General features: G+C 38.3%; 1 protein-coding gene across 2 annotated transcripts; it reads left to right on the plus strand.

Moving 5' to 3' along the window:
* The first annotated feature begins 3,504 nt into the window (after nt 1–3,504).
* GLYI8 (Lactoylglutathione lyase / glyoxalase I family protein) lies at nt 3,505–5,390 on the plus strand. Of its 2 annotated transcripts, XM_088892101.1 has the most exons (4): nt 3,505–3,741; nt 3,826–3,934; nt 4,027–4,316; nt 4,886–5,390. In XM_088892101.1, exons 1-3 carry the CDS (start codon nt 3,551–3,553, stop codon nt 4,285–4,287), a joined length of 561 nt encoding a protein of 186 aa, XP_088748227.1. In that variant the 5' UTR covers nt 3,505–3,550; the 3' UTR covers nt 4,288–4,316; nt 4,886–5,390. The 2 variants fall into 2 exon arrangements, with proteins under 2 accessions (XP_088748227.1, XP_010279599.1); XM_010281297.3 differs by lacking the exon at nt 4,886–5,390 and having other exon boundaries at nt 3,506–3,741; nt 4,027–4,399.
* Nucleotides 5,391–16,916: the final 11,526 nt, after the last annotated feature.

Genomic DNA, 16,916 nt, shown 5'->3' on the forward strand with positions numbered 1-16,916 from the left:
CTCAGCAAAATGCTAAGTTCCTGTTGGACCGATCTCTACATCATGTTTTGGCCGATTGCTGAGCATTTTGCTGCTTGAGTTTGATCAGTTCCATATCTCCTTCATTCATCGTACGGGTAATTCTGTTGCTCACTGTTTGACAAAACATGCTTGTACTATTTCCAGACCAAATACCTGGTCTGTTTCTCCGCCATTTCTTACGCCTGTACTGTTGAAAGATTTAAATCAATGAAATTGGCTTCGGGCTTATCAAAAAAAAAAAAGGTTAGCGTTGAAAACTGTCGTCAACTTAAAACAAGTATTAATTCAAGTTGGGTACTTCGATTAAGACTGTTCCCTCAACCAAACTTCATCCAATTATTTGTAAATTGTATTTATATTTTGTTTAGTAGTATGGATTTTGTTTTGAACTCAAAGGGGAGCAGCACTTGACGAGCTAGACTGAAAATGAACATAAGATGAGGCTAATAAATATATGATGGGGAGAGTCAAACTTGTTATTGTTTTGGGGGAGCACAAACTTGTTGTCAGTACAGGAGGTCGTGCTTGTTATAAAGAAAGCAAGTCAATTATCCTCTTGCTACTCCAACGTGTACATCGCATGTGAAGTGGTAGTGTGTTTATTCCATCCTTCTCTATGAGGCAAAATTTCAGCAACATAGAACCCATTTTCTGTATGTTAGAACCCACGTCCATTTAGTAATCAAATTTAACGAGGATTTGACCCCACTCGGTCTAATAAAACTTGGAGTCCGATTATATGTGATACAATATTCTATATTTATATAAGTTAAAAATAATCAGTTTTTTAATTTTTTTTCTGTATTTTAATGACAATAGAGTAGAATTGTATTAAACCTGAATTCATTTAATATCACTAATAACAAATTAGAATTTAAAATTTCAACCATCAGCCGAATCCAATCCATTTAATTACATCCCTATACTGGTATGGCCAGTGGACTTCACGTTCACTCTGCTCTATCTCCATCCCTGCAATCTGGAAACCAACCCAACCTATATAAAAATAGGGTTGTTCTTACATTATTAGGGTTAGGATTAAAAATTGTCAACATGAATCAAGTTGGGTTTGTACTTGGATTAAGATTAACCCCTCAAGCAACTTGCCCCAGTTCTCTGTATTTATATAAGGTTTATTTAATAGTTATTATTGTATTGATCTTGTTTTGAAGGGGAGCACGAGCTAGCCTGCAAATTAACATAAGATGAGACCCAAGCATATGATGAAAGAGTATATTCATGTTGTTTAGGGATGCAAATGGATCGGACCGGATTCAGATCATGGTATATTCGAATTTGATCCGACAATGTTCATGCAGGACTTAATTTGAATTCGAATCCTATCGTTAAGTTGGATCTTCATATCTGATCTGATCTAACTTGTTTTATTTAAAACTTAATAAATTATTAAAATAAAAAAAAATAAAATATACTAATAATTTAAATAAAGTAAAAACAAAAAATACAAGTATTTTTAATTAGTTTCATCATATATATACATGTTTTTTATAGAAAAAAATAAATAATATAACAAATTTATAAATAAATAAATAACAAATATATGTATCGGATCGGATAGGGGTGATTGGAATCCGATCCGAAGCCATTTGCACCCCTAATGTTGTTTATATAGTGATGAGCATGGGGAGAGCCAAAATTGTCTTTTTTTTCTTTTTGGGGGAGCACAAACTTCAAGTCAGACAAGAGGTAGTGCTTGTTGCAAAGAAAGCAAACCAATTATCCTATTGCTACTCCGATGTCCATTGCATGTGAGTTGCATGTAGAGTGGTGGTGTCTACTTTTGTCATCCTTCTCTATGAGGCAAAATTTCAGCAACATAGAGCCAATTTTTTTATGGCTTTTCTGGTTTAAAAGAAAGCTGTGTTTACAATGACAATGCACTCACTATACACTGAGCAATATGGACCAGCTTAAACCCAATGGGCCCCTTGTAAGATAGATGCCCAAATGCACTTTCTATCCATGTTAGCTTGGTGGGCCACCATAAAACGGTCTTTTCATCTTGCAATGCCAGCTATTAAAGCCTGAGAAGAAGGAAAAAAAGAGAAAGGATCTAATACTGTTTTCTTTTGGCACATGATCTGCTCTGCTGAGAAGCTTCACAAAAATGAAAGTGTGACTTGGCAAAAAGAAGTTTAGCCTTTATCGACTGCAAGATACCTTCCAATGAAGCATTCTTGTATGACATAGATCTCTGATTCTCTGTTGCCTATGCAACCATTGAATGCATAAAGTAACTGCCTAAAATTGAGGGACCATATGGGTCTGTCTGCTTATCATAGAAAAGGGATATCTTCATGAATCATATTATTGTATATTTTTTATGTTATTATTATTATTACTATTTTGGATTTTTTGTAAGTTATAGATGCAAGTCCACATAAAGGGAAACATTTTCCTCTCTTGGATTGGAAGCAAAGTTTTTTTGAGTTATGTAGAGCAAGGCCATGGATCTTTCACCTGTATTACATGCTTCATATTTCTTATTTGAATAAAATAAAATGCTTACCACCCCTCCACCGAAAATAAAATTTGGGGACCATATGAATATACACATGTACATGTATATACATAAATAATTCATTTTTCTGAAAAAAACAAACACTTTAAAAGATGCTTAATATATTGTTGTTTATTGTTCTTGTTTTAATCATTTTATTAATTACAATCCAATATATTTACCAAAAATAAGCTGAAATTTTAGTGAAATGTCAAAATCCCATCTAGTAGTTTTTTTAACTGATATATGGGGATTTTAATTTACTCTACTAGAATGAAATTCCGGTAAAATTATAAACCTTAGTTTGAGCTTGCTAGGTGCAGCTATCAACAAAATTGGGCGGAAAGTGGAAGGTTGGGAAACCTATTGCAGCTGAAGGTGACATCTGATTATCCATATCTTACACATTAATTGAGATGAAGTCCTCTGAGAATCCAAACCAGACAATCCTGTCTGCTGTCTACATTCAAATCTTGTTGGTTTAGTGCAGGGTATGCACAATACATGTCCAATACATTTTTGCTCCATGGGCCTGACGGGGTACAGAGAACGTTGGACCCATCAAGAAGCAACCTAGCCCGAGCCATGGCGCCTAGAACACAAGTTCAACCTGGTCCGAAACTGGGAACTGCATTCAGAGTAAGCCCATCTTCCATTGGGCCTAGATCTTAAAGTGGGCCAGAGATTATCTTTGGCCCAAAATGAACTCAACTCATTATGAGGAATGAACCTGGTTAGGTCAACTCTTGAAGTTGAAGCGCTGCCACAGTGCCACCGCCTGTGAGAAGAGCAATCGTGTCGACTGCTGAGGTACCAACGTGTGCGAACGTCGCAACCGTGTCAATTGATTCTCAAGCCCAAGAGTTACAGTGTAACCATGCACATAGAACGTGTCAATTTGTCTCGACAACACGGTTACTACTCACTAGTATCAACTTTTGTTATCATCTTTTTAACCAATCTAGCTTTACCCCGGCTTAGCCTGGAGATTTCAGGTGGTACACAGACATGGCGCAGATGGTAGGGAAGAGAGAGGAAGAAGTGGAAGATAAGTCAGAGGAGCATCCATTGCCTCTCATGGCGATTAATCACTTATCAAGGCTCTGCAGGTCTGTCAAGGATTCGGTGGATTTCTACGTGAAGGTTCTTGGGTTCGTGTTGATTGAACGTCCACCAGCCTTTGATTTCGACGGTGCTTGGTAAGTAGGTGCTCATCGACATGGCGTTTGGGATCTCGAGCTCTCTTTCTTCTGGGTGTTTTGTTAATGCTGTGCCTTGTACAGGTTGTTCAATTATGGCGTTGGGATTCACTTGATACAAGCGAAAGATGAGGACGGGTTGCCTGATTCTACTGACCACCTCGACCCCATGGACAATCATGTCTCGTTTCAGGTCCTGTAGATATTGATTTGAGAGAGAGAGAGAGAGATGGGTATCGATCAGAAGACTAAAACATGTTTTTAACAGTTCTCTTCATCTTGCAGTGTGAAGACATGGATGCCATGGAGCAGAAGCTTAAAGATATGAACATAAAATATATAAAGCGAACAGTAGAAGATAAAGATAACACGAGCATTGATCAGTTGTTCTTTAATGACCCAGATGGATTCATGATCGAGATATGCAACTGCGAGAATCTGAAGCTTGTTCCTGCTGGTTCGCTTGGGCGTATAAAGCTTCCTATGGACCACCACAATCCGCCTCTTGAATTAGACCACAAAAACGACCCCAATTCTACACATTGATGAAAGAGGAAGAAGAAGCAACGACTTCGGTATTTGAGAAAACTTAGTTTGTTGTTTCTAGACAATTGCTTAAATCTCAAATAAAGTTTCCTAGATCAATTATCTCTTTCTATCTTCTATCTTCTTCCCTTGTTGGGTCTGACCCAAATAATAAGAACTCATACATGGACCTTTAAATACAGAAAGGTTAGCAGGTTCTTAATTTAGGCCACGATATCATATTGGGTTAGTTTCAGCCTTTTAGGTGGTTCTGCTTCATGTAAAACTGGATTGCAACTTCTGCATGAAATTTGTGCAGAAGCAAGTTACTGAACAGTCCCACTCCCACTCTCCCACATGATGTTCATGATATATAGTAAACAATTTGTACTTTGTAGTGTAGCGTGTCCTCGGCCTCACTGCACAAGTGCACATACCTCTTTTAATTTATGGATGGATATGGTCTCTTTTGTATGCTTCTGCAGAGGAAATCAAGCAACAGGCCAATCCATCGTGCAGACTGTCTGTCGAACCTTTTGTTTTCTTTTTAGTAAAAATGTACAATTTTATTTGCAACTTTCTAACATGATACATATATTGTGGGACCCTTAAATATTAGGAAGAGGGAGATTCAACTTCTGATGATGATGTAGATATGATATGAAGACCTGAGAATCACCACACGATATATGACCCTTTGTACTATTTGAAGGAACTCAGATTCAGAGTCTCTGATAACCCCAACTGAAGAAAAGACCCGGAGTCCCGGACAAGATTGAGCTCAATAAGCCCAATAGAATAGCTGAATTGGTGAATTCAGTATCTGGGGCATGCTAGTGGGAGTCGGGTTCAAACGTATAAAAATTGGGTTGGGCTTGACTGCGGCCCATTAAGTTTGGGAATTAGGTTCTAGGGACAATGTTTTGACAGTAGCATGAGCTACTTCAATTGTCAATTTTGTCACTATGTAAGCACAACAAGCAGGTTGTTGATCGAGCTTATATTAGTAGCGCAAGCTCAGTTTTAGTAATTTATGAAAGCTCGGTAGCTTATGTTTTTTAGTTCTATACATATTCCAAAATCATGGATACTTTGAATGAATAAATAATGTATAGTTTTTTATATTTGAAAGAAGTAATCCATTCCCTTTTTCTTCTTGGATCTTGGCTATGGATTATGGGACGAATCAACGGTGGACGAAATAAAGTAAATTGATTTGTAAGCATGTAAGCGTAAATTCTTTTCTTTTCTTTTTCACATTTTACCTGCAAGTGCAAATGAAATAAAGTAAATTGAAACCTGAATCGATTTTTCTCATTTTCACTAGTACAAATGAAGATGCAGATGCAGTATTTCATTTAATTCTTTCTTTTTAAATCTTATATTTTTTATGATAAATAAATAAAAAAAGGTATATTAAAAAGATAAATCGTTACAAAAACAAAACTAAGTAGATAGGTGTATTAGTGATACGAGCGATGGGGGCATACGCCCTCCAAACTTTAGAGGGCAAACAAGTATCGTTAACTTGAGACAATACTATTTATAGATTACTAACCCCGAAACGTCGTTAACCTGAGACGATACTATCTATAGATTATCAAGCGAAGTGGACTAAGTTGTTACCAGAGAATGTACATTTTGAAATATATATATATATATATATATATATCTCGAGAGGTACTTCTTCACCATCAGAAGACATTTCAACGATACCTGAAGGTCTTGCTTCATCTTTAAAGTCCGGTTCACCGTCTGCAGCGTTGGCCATCTCCTTAGTAATGCGCGAAGTGGTTATGACGCTAATATCGAGTATGGGGTACGTATTCTGGATCATCCACCGGTTTAGTTTAAAGCCCTTTCTGTACGAGCCCACCATCAGGTCATCAAAGCGCGATGAGGCGATATATTCATTGACCGCTTTCTTCTTGGCATTCTTGATGCCTTGAGAAAAGATCTTTGTCCACTCCTTAATATCCTTTTAAAGGTATTCAACTTGATGCTGCAAATTCAGCCTCAGGTCCGCCATATGCTTCACCACAACTCCCATGGTCTCGGTATCTTTCTGAGACTTCGCCAGCTTGGCCTGTGCAGCGTGAGAAGTCGCCTCAGCAGCTCGAGAAGCCGCCTCGGCAGCGCGGGAAGCCTCTTCGGCAGCTCGCACCTGCCTCGAGTTCCTTTCCACTTGGGCTGCCAAGGCATGGATAGAAGAATTCACTTACCAAAAGGAAAAATAACAAATGATCAACAGAACGATAGCAAGAAAGATAATAGCAAAGAGCCCGACAAAAAATCGCTGACTTACCACCATGGCATGAGTGGCAGCACGACAAGTTACCTGGTTCAAAGGAAGCTCGGTCCATGTCGCGACCTCCTCAGGGTAAATGGCCTCCTTACTCTTCTGAAGAGCATGGTTCGGCGACAACACGCTCCTGAACTCGCCTTGGGCTCCCGAACCTGAAGGCCCAGCTCGCGTATAAGCAGACTCAGAGTAAGCGGGAGCCCCCGTGTAAGTAGCCTCGGCGTAAGGGGCCCCTACCGCTTCTTGTATTGGAGGGGCCATCTCGGGCTCTCGGGGTGGATCCACTGATGGGTAATCCAGTACCTCGAGCTCCGCATCCCGGGGCAGCTCGGCACGAGTTCGTTTGGCGACTCACTTCCTCCTCTTCATGGCGTGAAACAGGTTCTCACCACGAGTCTTCTCTGCGTCCATCGCACCTGCAAAAAGAGCTCGGCATCAAGAAAATGAAAGAACAGAAAGCAAAACAAAAGGCAAGCCTCTGAGTAAGGAACCTACCCGAACTCAGACCGACCTCGATGAGCTTGGCCTCTGTCAAATAATGGTGGCATTTTAGCCCAAGCCGTGCCCATTCCCGGAGGCCCTTCGCCGTCTCCCTATCAAGCGTAACATCGGCATCAGGGGCAGCCATCCCCCACCCGGTTTGGAACAGCCACCCCAATGCACTTTGCACCCCGAAATAGTCTCGTTTCCACGCTGGGACCTTGTTGGGAAGATCGTGTAAAAGCTTAAACCCCAGGCGAGGAGACAGGTAATACGCTCGCCTACGCCCAGGAAGGGGACCCGCTTGCTTCTTAAGCATTAGAATGGAAGAAAATACCTCCAGGTCTAAAGGCAAGATCTGTTCGCAAAATAGGGAGATTGTCCCCACCAAGTTACGAATAGAATTCGGGTGAAGCTGGCCGACAGTAACGCCGAAGTGGTTCATAACCTCGACAATGAGGGGGTGGAAAGGCAGGCGCAACTCAGCAACGAGCTGCTCCCGGAATATCACGATCTCATCAGGACCGTGTTCCCAAGGGAAACTGCCCGAGGGTATAAAGTAGGTGTACTCCTTAGGCAAATTGAACTGAGTAATAAGGGAGTAAAGCCCCTCAGGCGTCATGGTCAAGGGCCCAAACTTGTCTAACGTCCGACCTCGACGGGAGGAGGACGCCAAACTACCCGAGGCGACTCGGCCTATGGGTTCGAACTCTTCCTCGAGCTCTACCTCGGGTTCACTAGGGCTGTCGGGGAATGCAGCTCGGTTCGTAGAACCTACATCTGACCCCCTTGAAGAACTGTTTGAGCTATCCGAGCTAGACATCGGGAGGAGAAGGATTCCAGGAAAGTACTCACCCGGAAAAAAGCAAATGGACTACGGGAACTTGAACGCGAGCTCAAGAAGCAAAACGTAGGAGAATGACAAAGCGACTGGGGTCCCCCACTATTTATACCCACAGTAACTGAAAATCAACGGTTCTAATCAAAGCAAATCCAACGGCTCGCAGTCGCGCTGACCGCACGTCTCCTGAGACCGAGACATGACTGGCCACACGTCTTTTGAAACTGAAAGAGCGCCAGCACACGTCTCCCCGCGTTAAAGGCGGCAGCGGCGCGTTTTTTCAAATTTGAAAAGACGCCCGCTGTCACGTCTTCCAATGGCGCGTTTGTCACGTCTGTCAGCATTTATAGACGGACTAGTGTGTTTCCCGACTTTTCTGGCGCTTGAGAAACCCAGAAAAATCCTGACGAATGCACACTTCTCGCTATCAGTCAGACCAGTTCGAAGTACGGGTCAAATCCACCCGCCACCTCGCGAACTCCCCGCGCCAGGGCAAGTCCCTTTGCGCGAGGAGTGGGGGGCAATTGATGAAGGAAGATTTGGCCCGACCTCGTAACCACTCAACACGTGGCAAAGGCAACAGCTCGGCACAACAATACGCCCAAGGCGCGAGCTCCGAAAAGAGGAACCCATGGTCCGAACTCCCCACAAGGAGCCCAAGCTCTCCCTTAGACCCCGAGCCTTACGAACACAAAGGGCAACTACCCAAACTGGCCCGCCCCATGGCAGTTCGGGCCACACCTCTATCCGAACTCAAGACTTCACCTCGCACACCACTCCAGCACTTCGCCCCCAAGACGCCGAACTGAACAACCGTACCGTACCTGACACCGAAGGAGTTCGTATCATGAGGCAGCGCACCTGACTGACTTGGGATCTGACGCTTGACAGCCGCACTTCAACGGCCACCTGCCACCGCCATCTCCAGTTACAGAAACGGCTCTGACAAAGAGAGCAGTGGCGGTCCTGCCCCAGCAAAGGTGGTGACACCCAAACTGGCAAGAGCGCAGAGGTAATCATACCCGACCTGACAGAAGCTTGGGAGTGAGTGCGCGAAGTGGTTATAAAAGGCCCCCTTCCCCCCAAGAAGAGAGGTATGTGATAACTTTGCGCCATCTGGTTTTATCTTGCCTTTGAGGAAATACTAACTTAAGCTTCGGAGCATTCTCACCGGGTTTTTCCCCGGTGATTACTCGCTTTTTCCTCCGTTTCAGGCACCTTCTGCTCCAGCCCGAGGCAAGATCGTTGATAGATCAGACCGATCGAATTGCGCACTATCATTATTATTTACTAGTTAAATAATTGAAATGAAGTGGATGGAGAGACTAAAAGTCTAAAACTGCATTTTAATAGTTGAAATGAAGTGATGAAGAGACTAAAAGTCTAAAACTGCAGTTTACTAGTTGAAATGAAGTGGATGAAGAGACTAAAAGTGGACTTAACAAAACTAGTCTAATCTTGAATAAAGGATGATGTTCTGGCTATACGGTAAGATTTTCATTACACGTCATCATTGACAATAACAAGAATAGACGTTGGCCTCAGCTTGGAATATCCCTGACTATCCTAGGCTGCCAGAGGCTAGGACCTAGAATAGGGTCCAATAGCAATATCGAGTCGGGGCTGGGCTCAGGTTAACATTATTCTCTTTGCTAGTTTAACTAGGCTAATTGAAGAATACTGAGTTGAATGTAGCATTTTGGGCCGAGTTCAAAATTGGGTCAGGCCTAATCTAACTTAGGCCAAGCCGCCAAGTTCAAATAAGTACTTATACTCGATTTAGTTCATGGGAATAGGGATTTGGAATCAGAATCTCCATGGGTTATTCTGATTTCAACTGTCCCATTCCTATTTTTATTGAAATGACACTCTTTCATTTGAGGGAATAAAATGGCATTCTCATTTTCATTTTCATTTGAAAAATGAAAATTTCAATTTCCATTCTCGTTTTCATTCATGTTTGAACTAAACTGATAATGGGAATAGATTATTTTGATTCCAATCCAATTGCGAATCAAACGGGCCTTTAATTACATTTGACACTTAACTTTTTCAGATGATTATTATAAGCATTTCCTTCATATTGGGCGTTTTGTGATTTTTTTTTTCATTTTCTTCCAAATTTTCAAAAAATACCTTAAATTTTTTAAACTTATGTGGGTGGTGGGTTCTCTCTCTTTCTCCCTCGCTTAAGGTATCAGAGATTGTCGAGCAACATGTCACCCGTTCCAGTACAGGAAACCACCGGTGGTGCCACTAGCTGTGCCATCTGTAGCCAAGAGCGGCGACAAGTTGACTACTCCATCCTTGTCTGGCCTGTGGAGCTCTCGGTCTTTCCTGCTACCTCTATTAACTCGACGACGCCATTGGACTGATTTGACTTACAAAGGAGAGAATGTCAGTCACCCTCTTCATCCGCTATAAGTAGGGATTTGTTTCCATCTTATAAAGAAATGCTTCAAACATTACACAAGTTATTTGGTATTGAAGATAGGTAAACAAACTTGATGTCTCCAACCCTACGCAAGTCTTTGGAGAAGAGCATTGATCGGGCCGCTAGTTGGCATAGGAGAATAAAGCCTGATGTTTCAAACCCCACATTTTTACCTTCAAAAGGCATGATTGAAAAATTAAATAATAAATGGGGACAATTTTGATAGAAAAATTTTGAATTGTTTAAGTATTTTAAAAAAGCTTAAAATTTGTGCTTATTATTCAAGTGCTTAATAGTGTGGTCTTGGTCCAAATAAGTGCTTATTTTAAGCACTTTCAACTAGGTCTTGAAAGGGAAACGGCAGTCATAAAATACATATGGCCTATAATCATTCATTCTCTTATTTACATTTTATGGCTAGCATTAGTTCCGCAGCCTACCACAGCCATCACAATAGCTAATCTGAATTATTTGGGAGGGCTGAGGGACTGAGGTGAGCCCCACATGGGTAGCTTATATAACCATGCTTTTCAAAACCGGACTGAAAAAATGGGGACTGGTTCAACCGCTGAACTGGGTGATTAACCATTCGAACAGTTTTGGCATTTCTTATTTTTTTTATCAAAATGGGTTGAGCATTTGGTTTGAATGGTCAAACCATTCGACCCATTAACTGAACCCTTGATCGATTCGATCACTGAGTCGGCTTTAAAAACCATGTATATAACCATGCTTTGTGAAAATCTAAAGAGCCCAATTTGACATTGTCAAGTCATTTAAATGAATTTGGATTAGTTGAACACGATGGTTGTGGAATCAATGATAAGGTTCCACACAGTTAGGGGTGGATACAAACTAAGCTTCTCGCGAGCTATTTGAGCTCAGTTCAGACCAAGCTTCAAAACAAATTTGAGCCTAAGTACCGAGCTCGAATATTATGCAATTCAGTTTGTTAGGCTCGCAAGCCTAGTCGAGCCCTATATATATATATATAATATTCATATATAATTATATGATTTATATTTAATTTTATTGGTGTACACACACTTATATTGTGGTCCCTATTGTATTTTAGATTTTCTTACTTTGTGTAATATACGGGATGGGAGGGAAAGAAAAAACCCTCACTTGATTGAAACTTGAAGTCTTGAACTACCGAATTAGTTTGAAAAGTGAGATGAGAAGACTGAAAATACGAAAAGTCAGAGCATTGAACAGTGCGAGTGTGCAACAAGTGAAGACGCCAAAGAGGATTACTGGATTACCTACGATCTGCGACTCTGCAACAAGCCTACAAATCGCCAAATCGGTTCCAACCTTTCAGGTCGTTGGCTCATTGCAACTTGCAAAGCTGCAACCTACAAATCACTGCGACAAGCTCAAAAGCCCTAGAAAAATGGACAAGCTGCAAATTGATTCCAGGTACTTCTTCTTCTTCTTCTTCTTCTTCTTCTTCTTCTTCTTATGGCTTCTACAAGGACTTTGTGATTTTGGTTCATCTTGCAAGTTGCATCCACACCATTAAAAAGGTATTTGAAATATATAATTTTTAGTTTAGGACCTTTAGGTTCAACCATTCATCTTACAGATTCATCTGTAATCCTTATGGCTTCTACAGGGACTTATGTGATTTCGATTCATCTTACAGATTCCTCTGTAAATTTTAGTATAGTTAGTTTTTTTTCTTGATTTGTTTCTAGTTGTTTTTTGTTATAAAATGTTTTTCGTTTTTTATGTTTTGAGATTCCTTTGACTTCTCAAAAGGGGCGAATGATTGCCCATGCCATGTTTTTAGTTTATAATTTCTTTTTCTTGATTAGTTAAAGAATAATACCATTCATTCTGATTTGCTACAAGTCATTTTTCAGTTAGAAAGTTGTCTCCCATTGTAACAAATTAAATTTGTAGAAGGTTTGCCACTTAACTCATTTTACTAACAAAATGATCACCCTCACATAAAACACATGTCATAAGTGAGTTTGAATGTTTGAGGCACCCTTACCAAGGACTAAATAGCATATCCGACTGACAATTTAACCATATCTTCATGCATGGCTACTTTTTGTTTTATTTTACTCTTGGTTACGGTTATTTTGTTCTCTCATAAACTGAAGTGAAGAAAATGAATGGTTTTGATCATAAATTTTGATATTTTTCTATTTTGGTTTCAATATAAAATGTTTATGGAAAACAATCAAATTTCCCAAAAGAATTTTTCATAGTTGTATAGCCTTTGAATGAATAGGGCTGGGTTGGATTAAAATAGTACCTCCAAAATTTCTGTAAAAATTAAGGGTGGATTTGGTTTGAAGGAAAAGGGGGGTTGGAATCTGAACTGAAATTGCCCATTCTAATTCTAACCATTTGGTTAGGCCGAATGGGATTTCAATTCCCATTCTTGGTAGAATGGCATTCTCCTATTTGAGAGAATGGTCATTCTAGTATCCCACTTTGAAAATAAGAATCTCATTCCAACCAACCAAAGAAAAAAGGTCAAGTAACTTAAATAATCCCTAAACCCTTTTTTTACTGAATGCCAAGTTTCTTTAAGAATTATGTATGTCTTATGGAATCCAATTCCAACTATCATTCCTGTTAGATGTAGCTTATGTAAACCCTTTTGATTTGACTTAAAATGCTTTATTATGGAATTTTTAGGAAAGATGTAGCTTATCTATGAAAAAATATATTTAATTTTGGGTGTTTGAAACTTTTTAGAATGCTGAAATATCCTTAAAAGAATTGAACTCAAAACTTAAATGTCAAGTATACTTATCAAAAAAGAGAAATACATATGTCAAGTTAAAACTGATGTGTTTCTATGTTGTTGGATGACCCATTTTTATCAAAATATGTTAAATCTTATTAGAGAAATTTTCATAACAAGTTCCTTTTGTGTATGAATGCCATCATCCCCTATCCATGATCACAACATATTATCAACAAATATTCCCTCTACCTCTATAGGACCCTTACTCTCTCATTATGTATCCGGTTCTTCCCTTATCAATCTCATCATGGTTGACACTACTGATGACTCTTCTCGAAATGAGGTTAGTCAAATAACAAACAATGCAAGCAATCACATTACCACTCCTACCACAAAAGGTACATGATAACTCTGCATTTTGATGCCTTAAGGGCATCAATTCAAGGGTATTTTCGACCTTAAAATAGTCAAGATGTGTCATTTTTCCAGTTAAATGCAATGTTGTGGCCTCTGAGGGTTTCTGTGCAAATTCTGGGTAAAACTTGGAAATTTTAATTGCTAAAATGCAGATTTTGGGAAACTGGTGTGAAATCCAGTTGAGATATGGGGTGTTTTTGTGAAAAACTGAAAGCAGGAGGGCGCCTCCTAGCTGCTAAATACTGTATTAGCATGCTCCCCACGCCTTAACAAATCCTAGTGCACCTTTTAACCCATTCTTTTCACTCTTAACAAATCTTAGCTGCCCCTAACTACTAAATTCTCACATTCCATCCCTTTTAATCTCCACCGTCCATTCTAGGGCACTCTCCTTTTAGCATTATAACCCTAGGGAGCCACCTAACTTCTAATCTTCACCATTTAACATTTAGCCATTAAATCTCAGCCCTACATAATATTGGGCTACCTCTCCTTCTCTTCTTAGCCTTAGGATCACCCTAGATCCATCCTAGTCCTTCATTCTAAACCCTAGGGCACCCATATTTTTGCTAAAACCTAGTTGTCGTCCCCTCTTTCTCTCTAATTCTAGTTATATCCACTCTTCTCTATAAAAAGGACCCCAGGGGCCCTAGAGAAGGGGTTGGTCAATTCACTTAGGTAAGAAGGAAGGTTGATCTTGAGAAGTTCAAGGATAGAGGAAGAGGAGGACACCCAAGCAAGAGTAGGGGTTCCTACTTGCAGTTCGCCAATACCACTACTACCACCTCTGGATTTGAATCCCAACCATTTGTCTTTAGTTTTAGAATTACTTTCTGTTCTTTAATTTCTAACTTATATTTTCTTCCTGCAAATTTTACTTTTATTATATTTAATTTGTACTTTATTTCTTTTTTGCAAATCTGAAATTCGGCCAGGTAAGACGGAAGGCCTAGCTCGAGAAGTTCGAGGGTCAACGGCGAGATCCGGAGACTACTACCTCTGATCGAATTGCAGATTTCTTCTTTTTAATTTATGTTGTTTATTTATTGTTGTTATTTATTTTATTTTTAGCAGTGTTCAAACTCCATTTTTATTTAATTCCAATTTAATTAATGAATGTTTTATGATTTTGCAATTTCCCTTTGCATTCTTTTACCCGGATTAAGGTTTGTAATAATTTTTCCCTCACTTCCCTATGGATACGATCCATTCTCACCATTTACTACGTTAGTAGTTGTTTGAAAAACGGTAAAAATTATAAATGTTTAAAATGGAGTTTCGGAGTGTTTAACGACGTGCTTCCGGACACCCCAAGTTTTTGGCGTCGTTGCTAGGGAAGCAATGGAGATAAATATTTATTTGCTTAATCCGGATCTGTTTCATTATTTTTTCTTTTTCGTTTTATTACTTGGTCTGTTATCTCAGTTTAATTCTTGTTTTTCTTTGATTCTACAGGACGAAATAGCAAAAGGTGGGGTACCGGAGTGTTGTGGGACTGCGGGAGAGAAGAGAAGAGAAATTGGATTGTGTTTCAGGTGTAGTCGTCCCATTTTATTTTGGATTTTTTTGTTTTTATTTTTCAACTCTTTTTCTTGGTAGAATATTGATGTTTGAATTTTTAATTAATTTTTTTCTCTAGATCCGATTTATTTTTTTGTATTATTTTTCTCCTATTTTATTTCTAAATCTATTTTTCTTTATTTATTTTAATTTCTTGTTCGAATTTCTGTCTGATTAGGTTTGTTTTCTTATTTTATTTCAGATAAAAAAACAAAAAAATCATTTATTTTATTTTATTTATTTATTGCCGCATTTTTTTTACTTATTTTATTTTCGGTTTAATTTTTAGAATAGCAATTTTCTTGTTAGAATTTATTTTGGTAGTTGTTAATCTTTTTAGCATAATTATTTCTTTTATTTTCTGCTTGTTATAATTATTTGTTGCCCTATTTAATTTCCTTTTTATTAGTGCTTTAAAATAATTAATTGTTAAAGAGGAAATTGTTTAAATTTTTTAATTTGAATTTGAATTTAAATTTAAATTCAAATCTGAATTTCAAATTTCAAATTTCAAAATTTAAATTTAAATTTTCAAATTTCGAAAAAAATAAATCAAAAAATAATAGAACAATAAAAAATTTTGCATTTGCATTCCAACATTTAGGATTTCATATTCTAGAGCATGCATCATATAGTTTTATTTGATTGTTGAAATTATCATTGTTAGTTGTAGGTTTTCTTTCTTTTTATTTTAATTGCTTCTTTTGCTTAGTTTATTTCATTCTTTATGTTATATTGCGGAATTGCATTTTAGAAATAATTGTTCATGCATTGTAGTAAGATGCAATCATTTTATTTGATTGTTTTGTTTCGTTAATCCATTTAAGGGCACCCAACTTAAATAAGATAATGTGGGGATTTCATCACCCTTCCTTGGCCCAAAAATCACCACCCTTCACGTGCGGTTTACCCTAAACCCTAATTTAAAATTTAGATAGCAAGATCCTTTAGGAAAGCCTCACACTTGGTTCAAAGGTGTGTTGAATTTTAGGAAAGCTTGTAATTACTTTCCATAACCGACGGTTGGTGTCTAAGGAAAGAGGTTAAACGGCTACGCCAAAGCGGGTTTTGTGATTACTTAATTAGGTCATTGCGAGAGCAAGGAGAGCCTCCCATATCCCCACCTCTTACCTGGCTGACCAAAGGAAATGGTTTAATTCCAAGTGAACCTAAGAGGATTCACATTGGTTGAACCACTAGTTTAGGAAACCCTAGGTCAGCCCCTAGGCTGTGTGGTTGATTTTCTTGCATTTTTTAATTTAAAAAATCAAATTTGAATTTAAATTTCACGAATTTAAATTTCAAAATCTGAATTTGAATTTAAATTTCAAAAATTTAAATTTCAAATTTCAAAAACTAAAAATTAAAAATTTTAAAAAATAATAAAAAATTTTAAAAATTCAAATTTTAAGTTTAATTTTAAAATTCCAAATTTGAATTTAAATTTCGAATTTCATAAAAAATTAAGAAACAAAAAAAATTAAAAAATCAAATTTGAATTTAAATTTCAAAATCTAAATTTGAAATTAAATTTCAGACTTCAAATAAAAAAAAAAGAAAAAAGAAGAAAAAGAAGAAAAAAATAAAAAAAAAATAAAATTCAAATTTGAGTTTGAATTTCAAAACTTAAATTTCAAATTTAAAAAAAAAAACAAGGGGGTTAAAACAAAATTAATTCAATGGCTGGAGTTTGTGGAATGAGAAACTATTTCCAACCTGAGCCACAGATAGACTGGAACCATGTGTCTTGACAACTGGACAAGATTAATGGGATGGCAAGTCACTTTAGTTGGCATTTGAAATCATGTATACCAAGAAAAGTGGCTAAGAATGCTAAGCAGCAGAGTAAGCAACAAATGACTTTGAATTTCCAACCAGTAGATGCAAATGTTGATGTGGATATTGC

The sequence above is a fragment of the Nelumbo nucifera genome, chromosome 7 (assembly GCF_055504915.1).
Source record: "Nelumbo nucifera cultivar China Antique chromosome 7, China Antique-T2T, whole genome shotgun sequence".
In the NCBI taxonomy this organism is placed as follows: domain Eukaryota; kingdom Viridiplantae; phylum Streptophyta; class Magnoliopsida; order Proteales; family Nelumbonaceae; genus Nelumbo; species Nelumbo nucifera.

Bases quoted from the DNA above. Each gene is read 5' to 3' on its own strand.
- GLYI8 (XM_088892101.1), top strand. From the start codon at position 3,551: ATGGCGCAGATGGTAGGGAAGAGAGAGGAAGAAGTGGAAGATAAGTCA. The intron at 3,742-3,825 runs GTAAGTAGGTGC...TGCCTTGTACAG, and splicing joins TTTGATTTCGACGGTGCTTG to GTTGTTCAATTATGGCGTTG. The intron at 3,935-4,026 runs GTCCTGTAGATA...TTCATCTTGCAG, and splicing joins ACAATCATGTCTCGTTTCAG to TGTGAAGACATGGATGCCAT.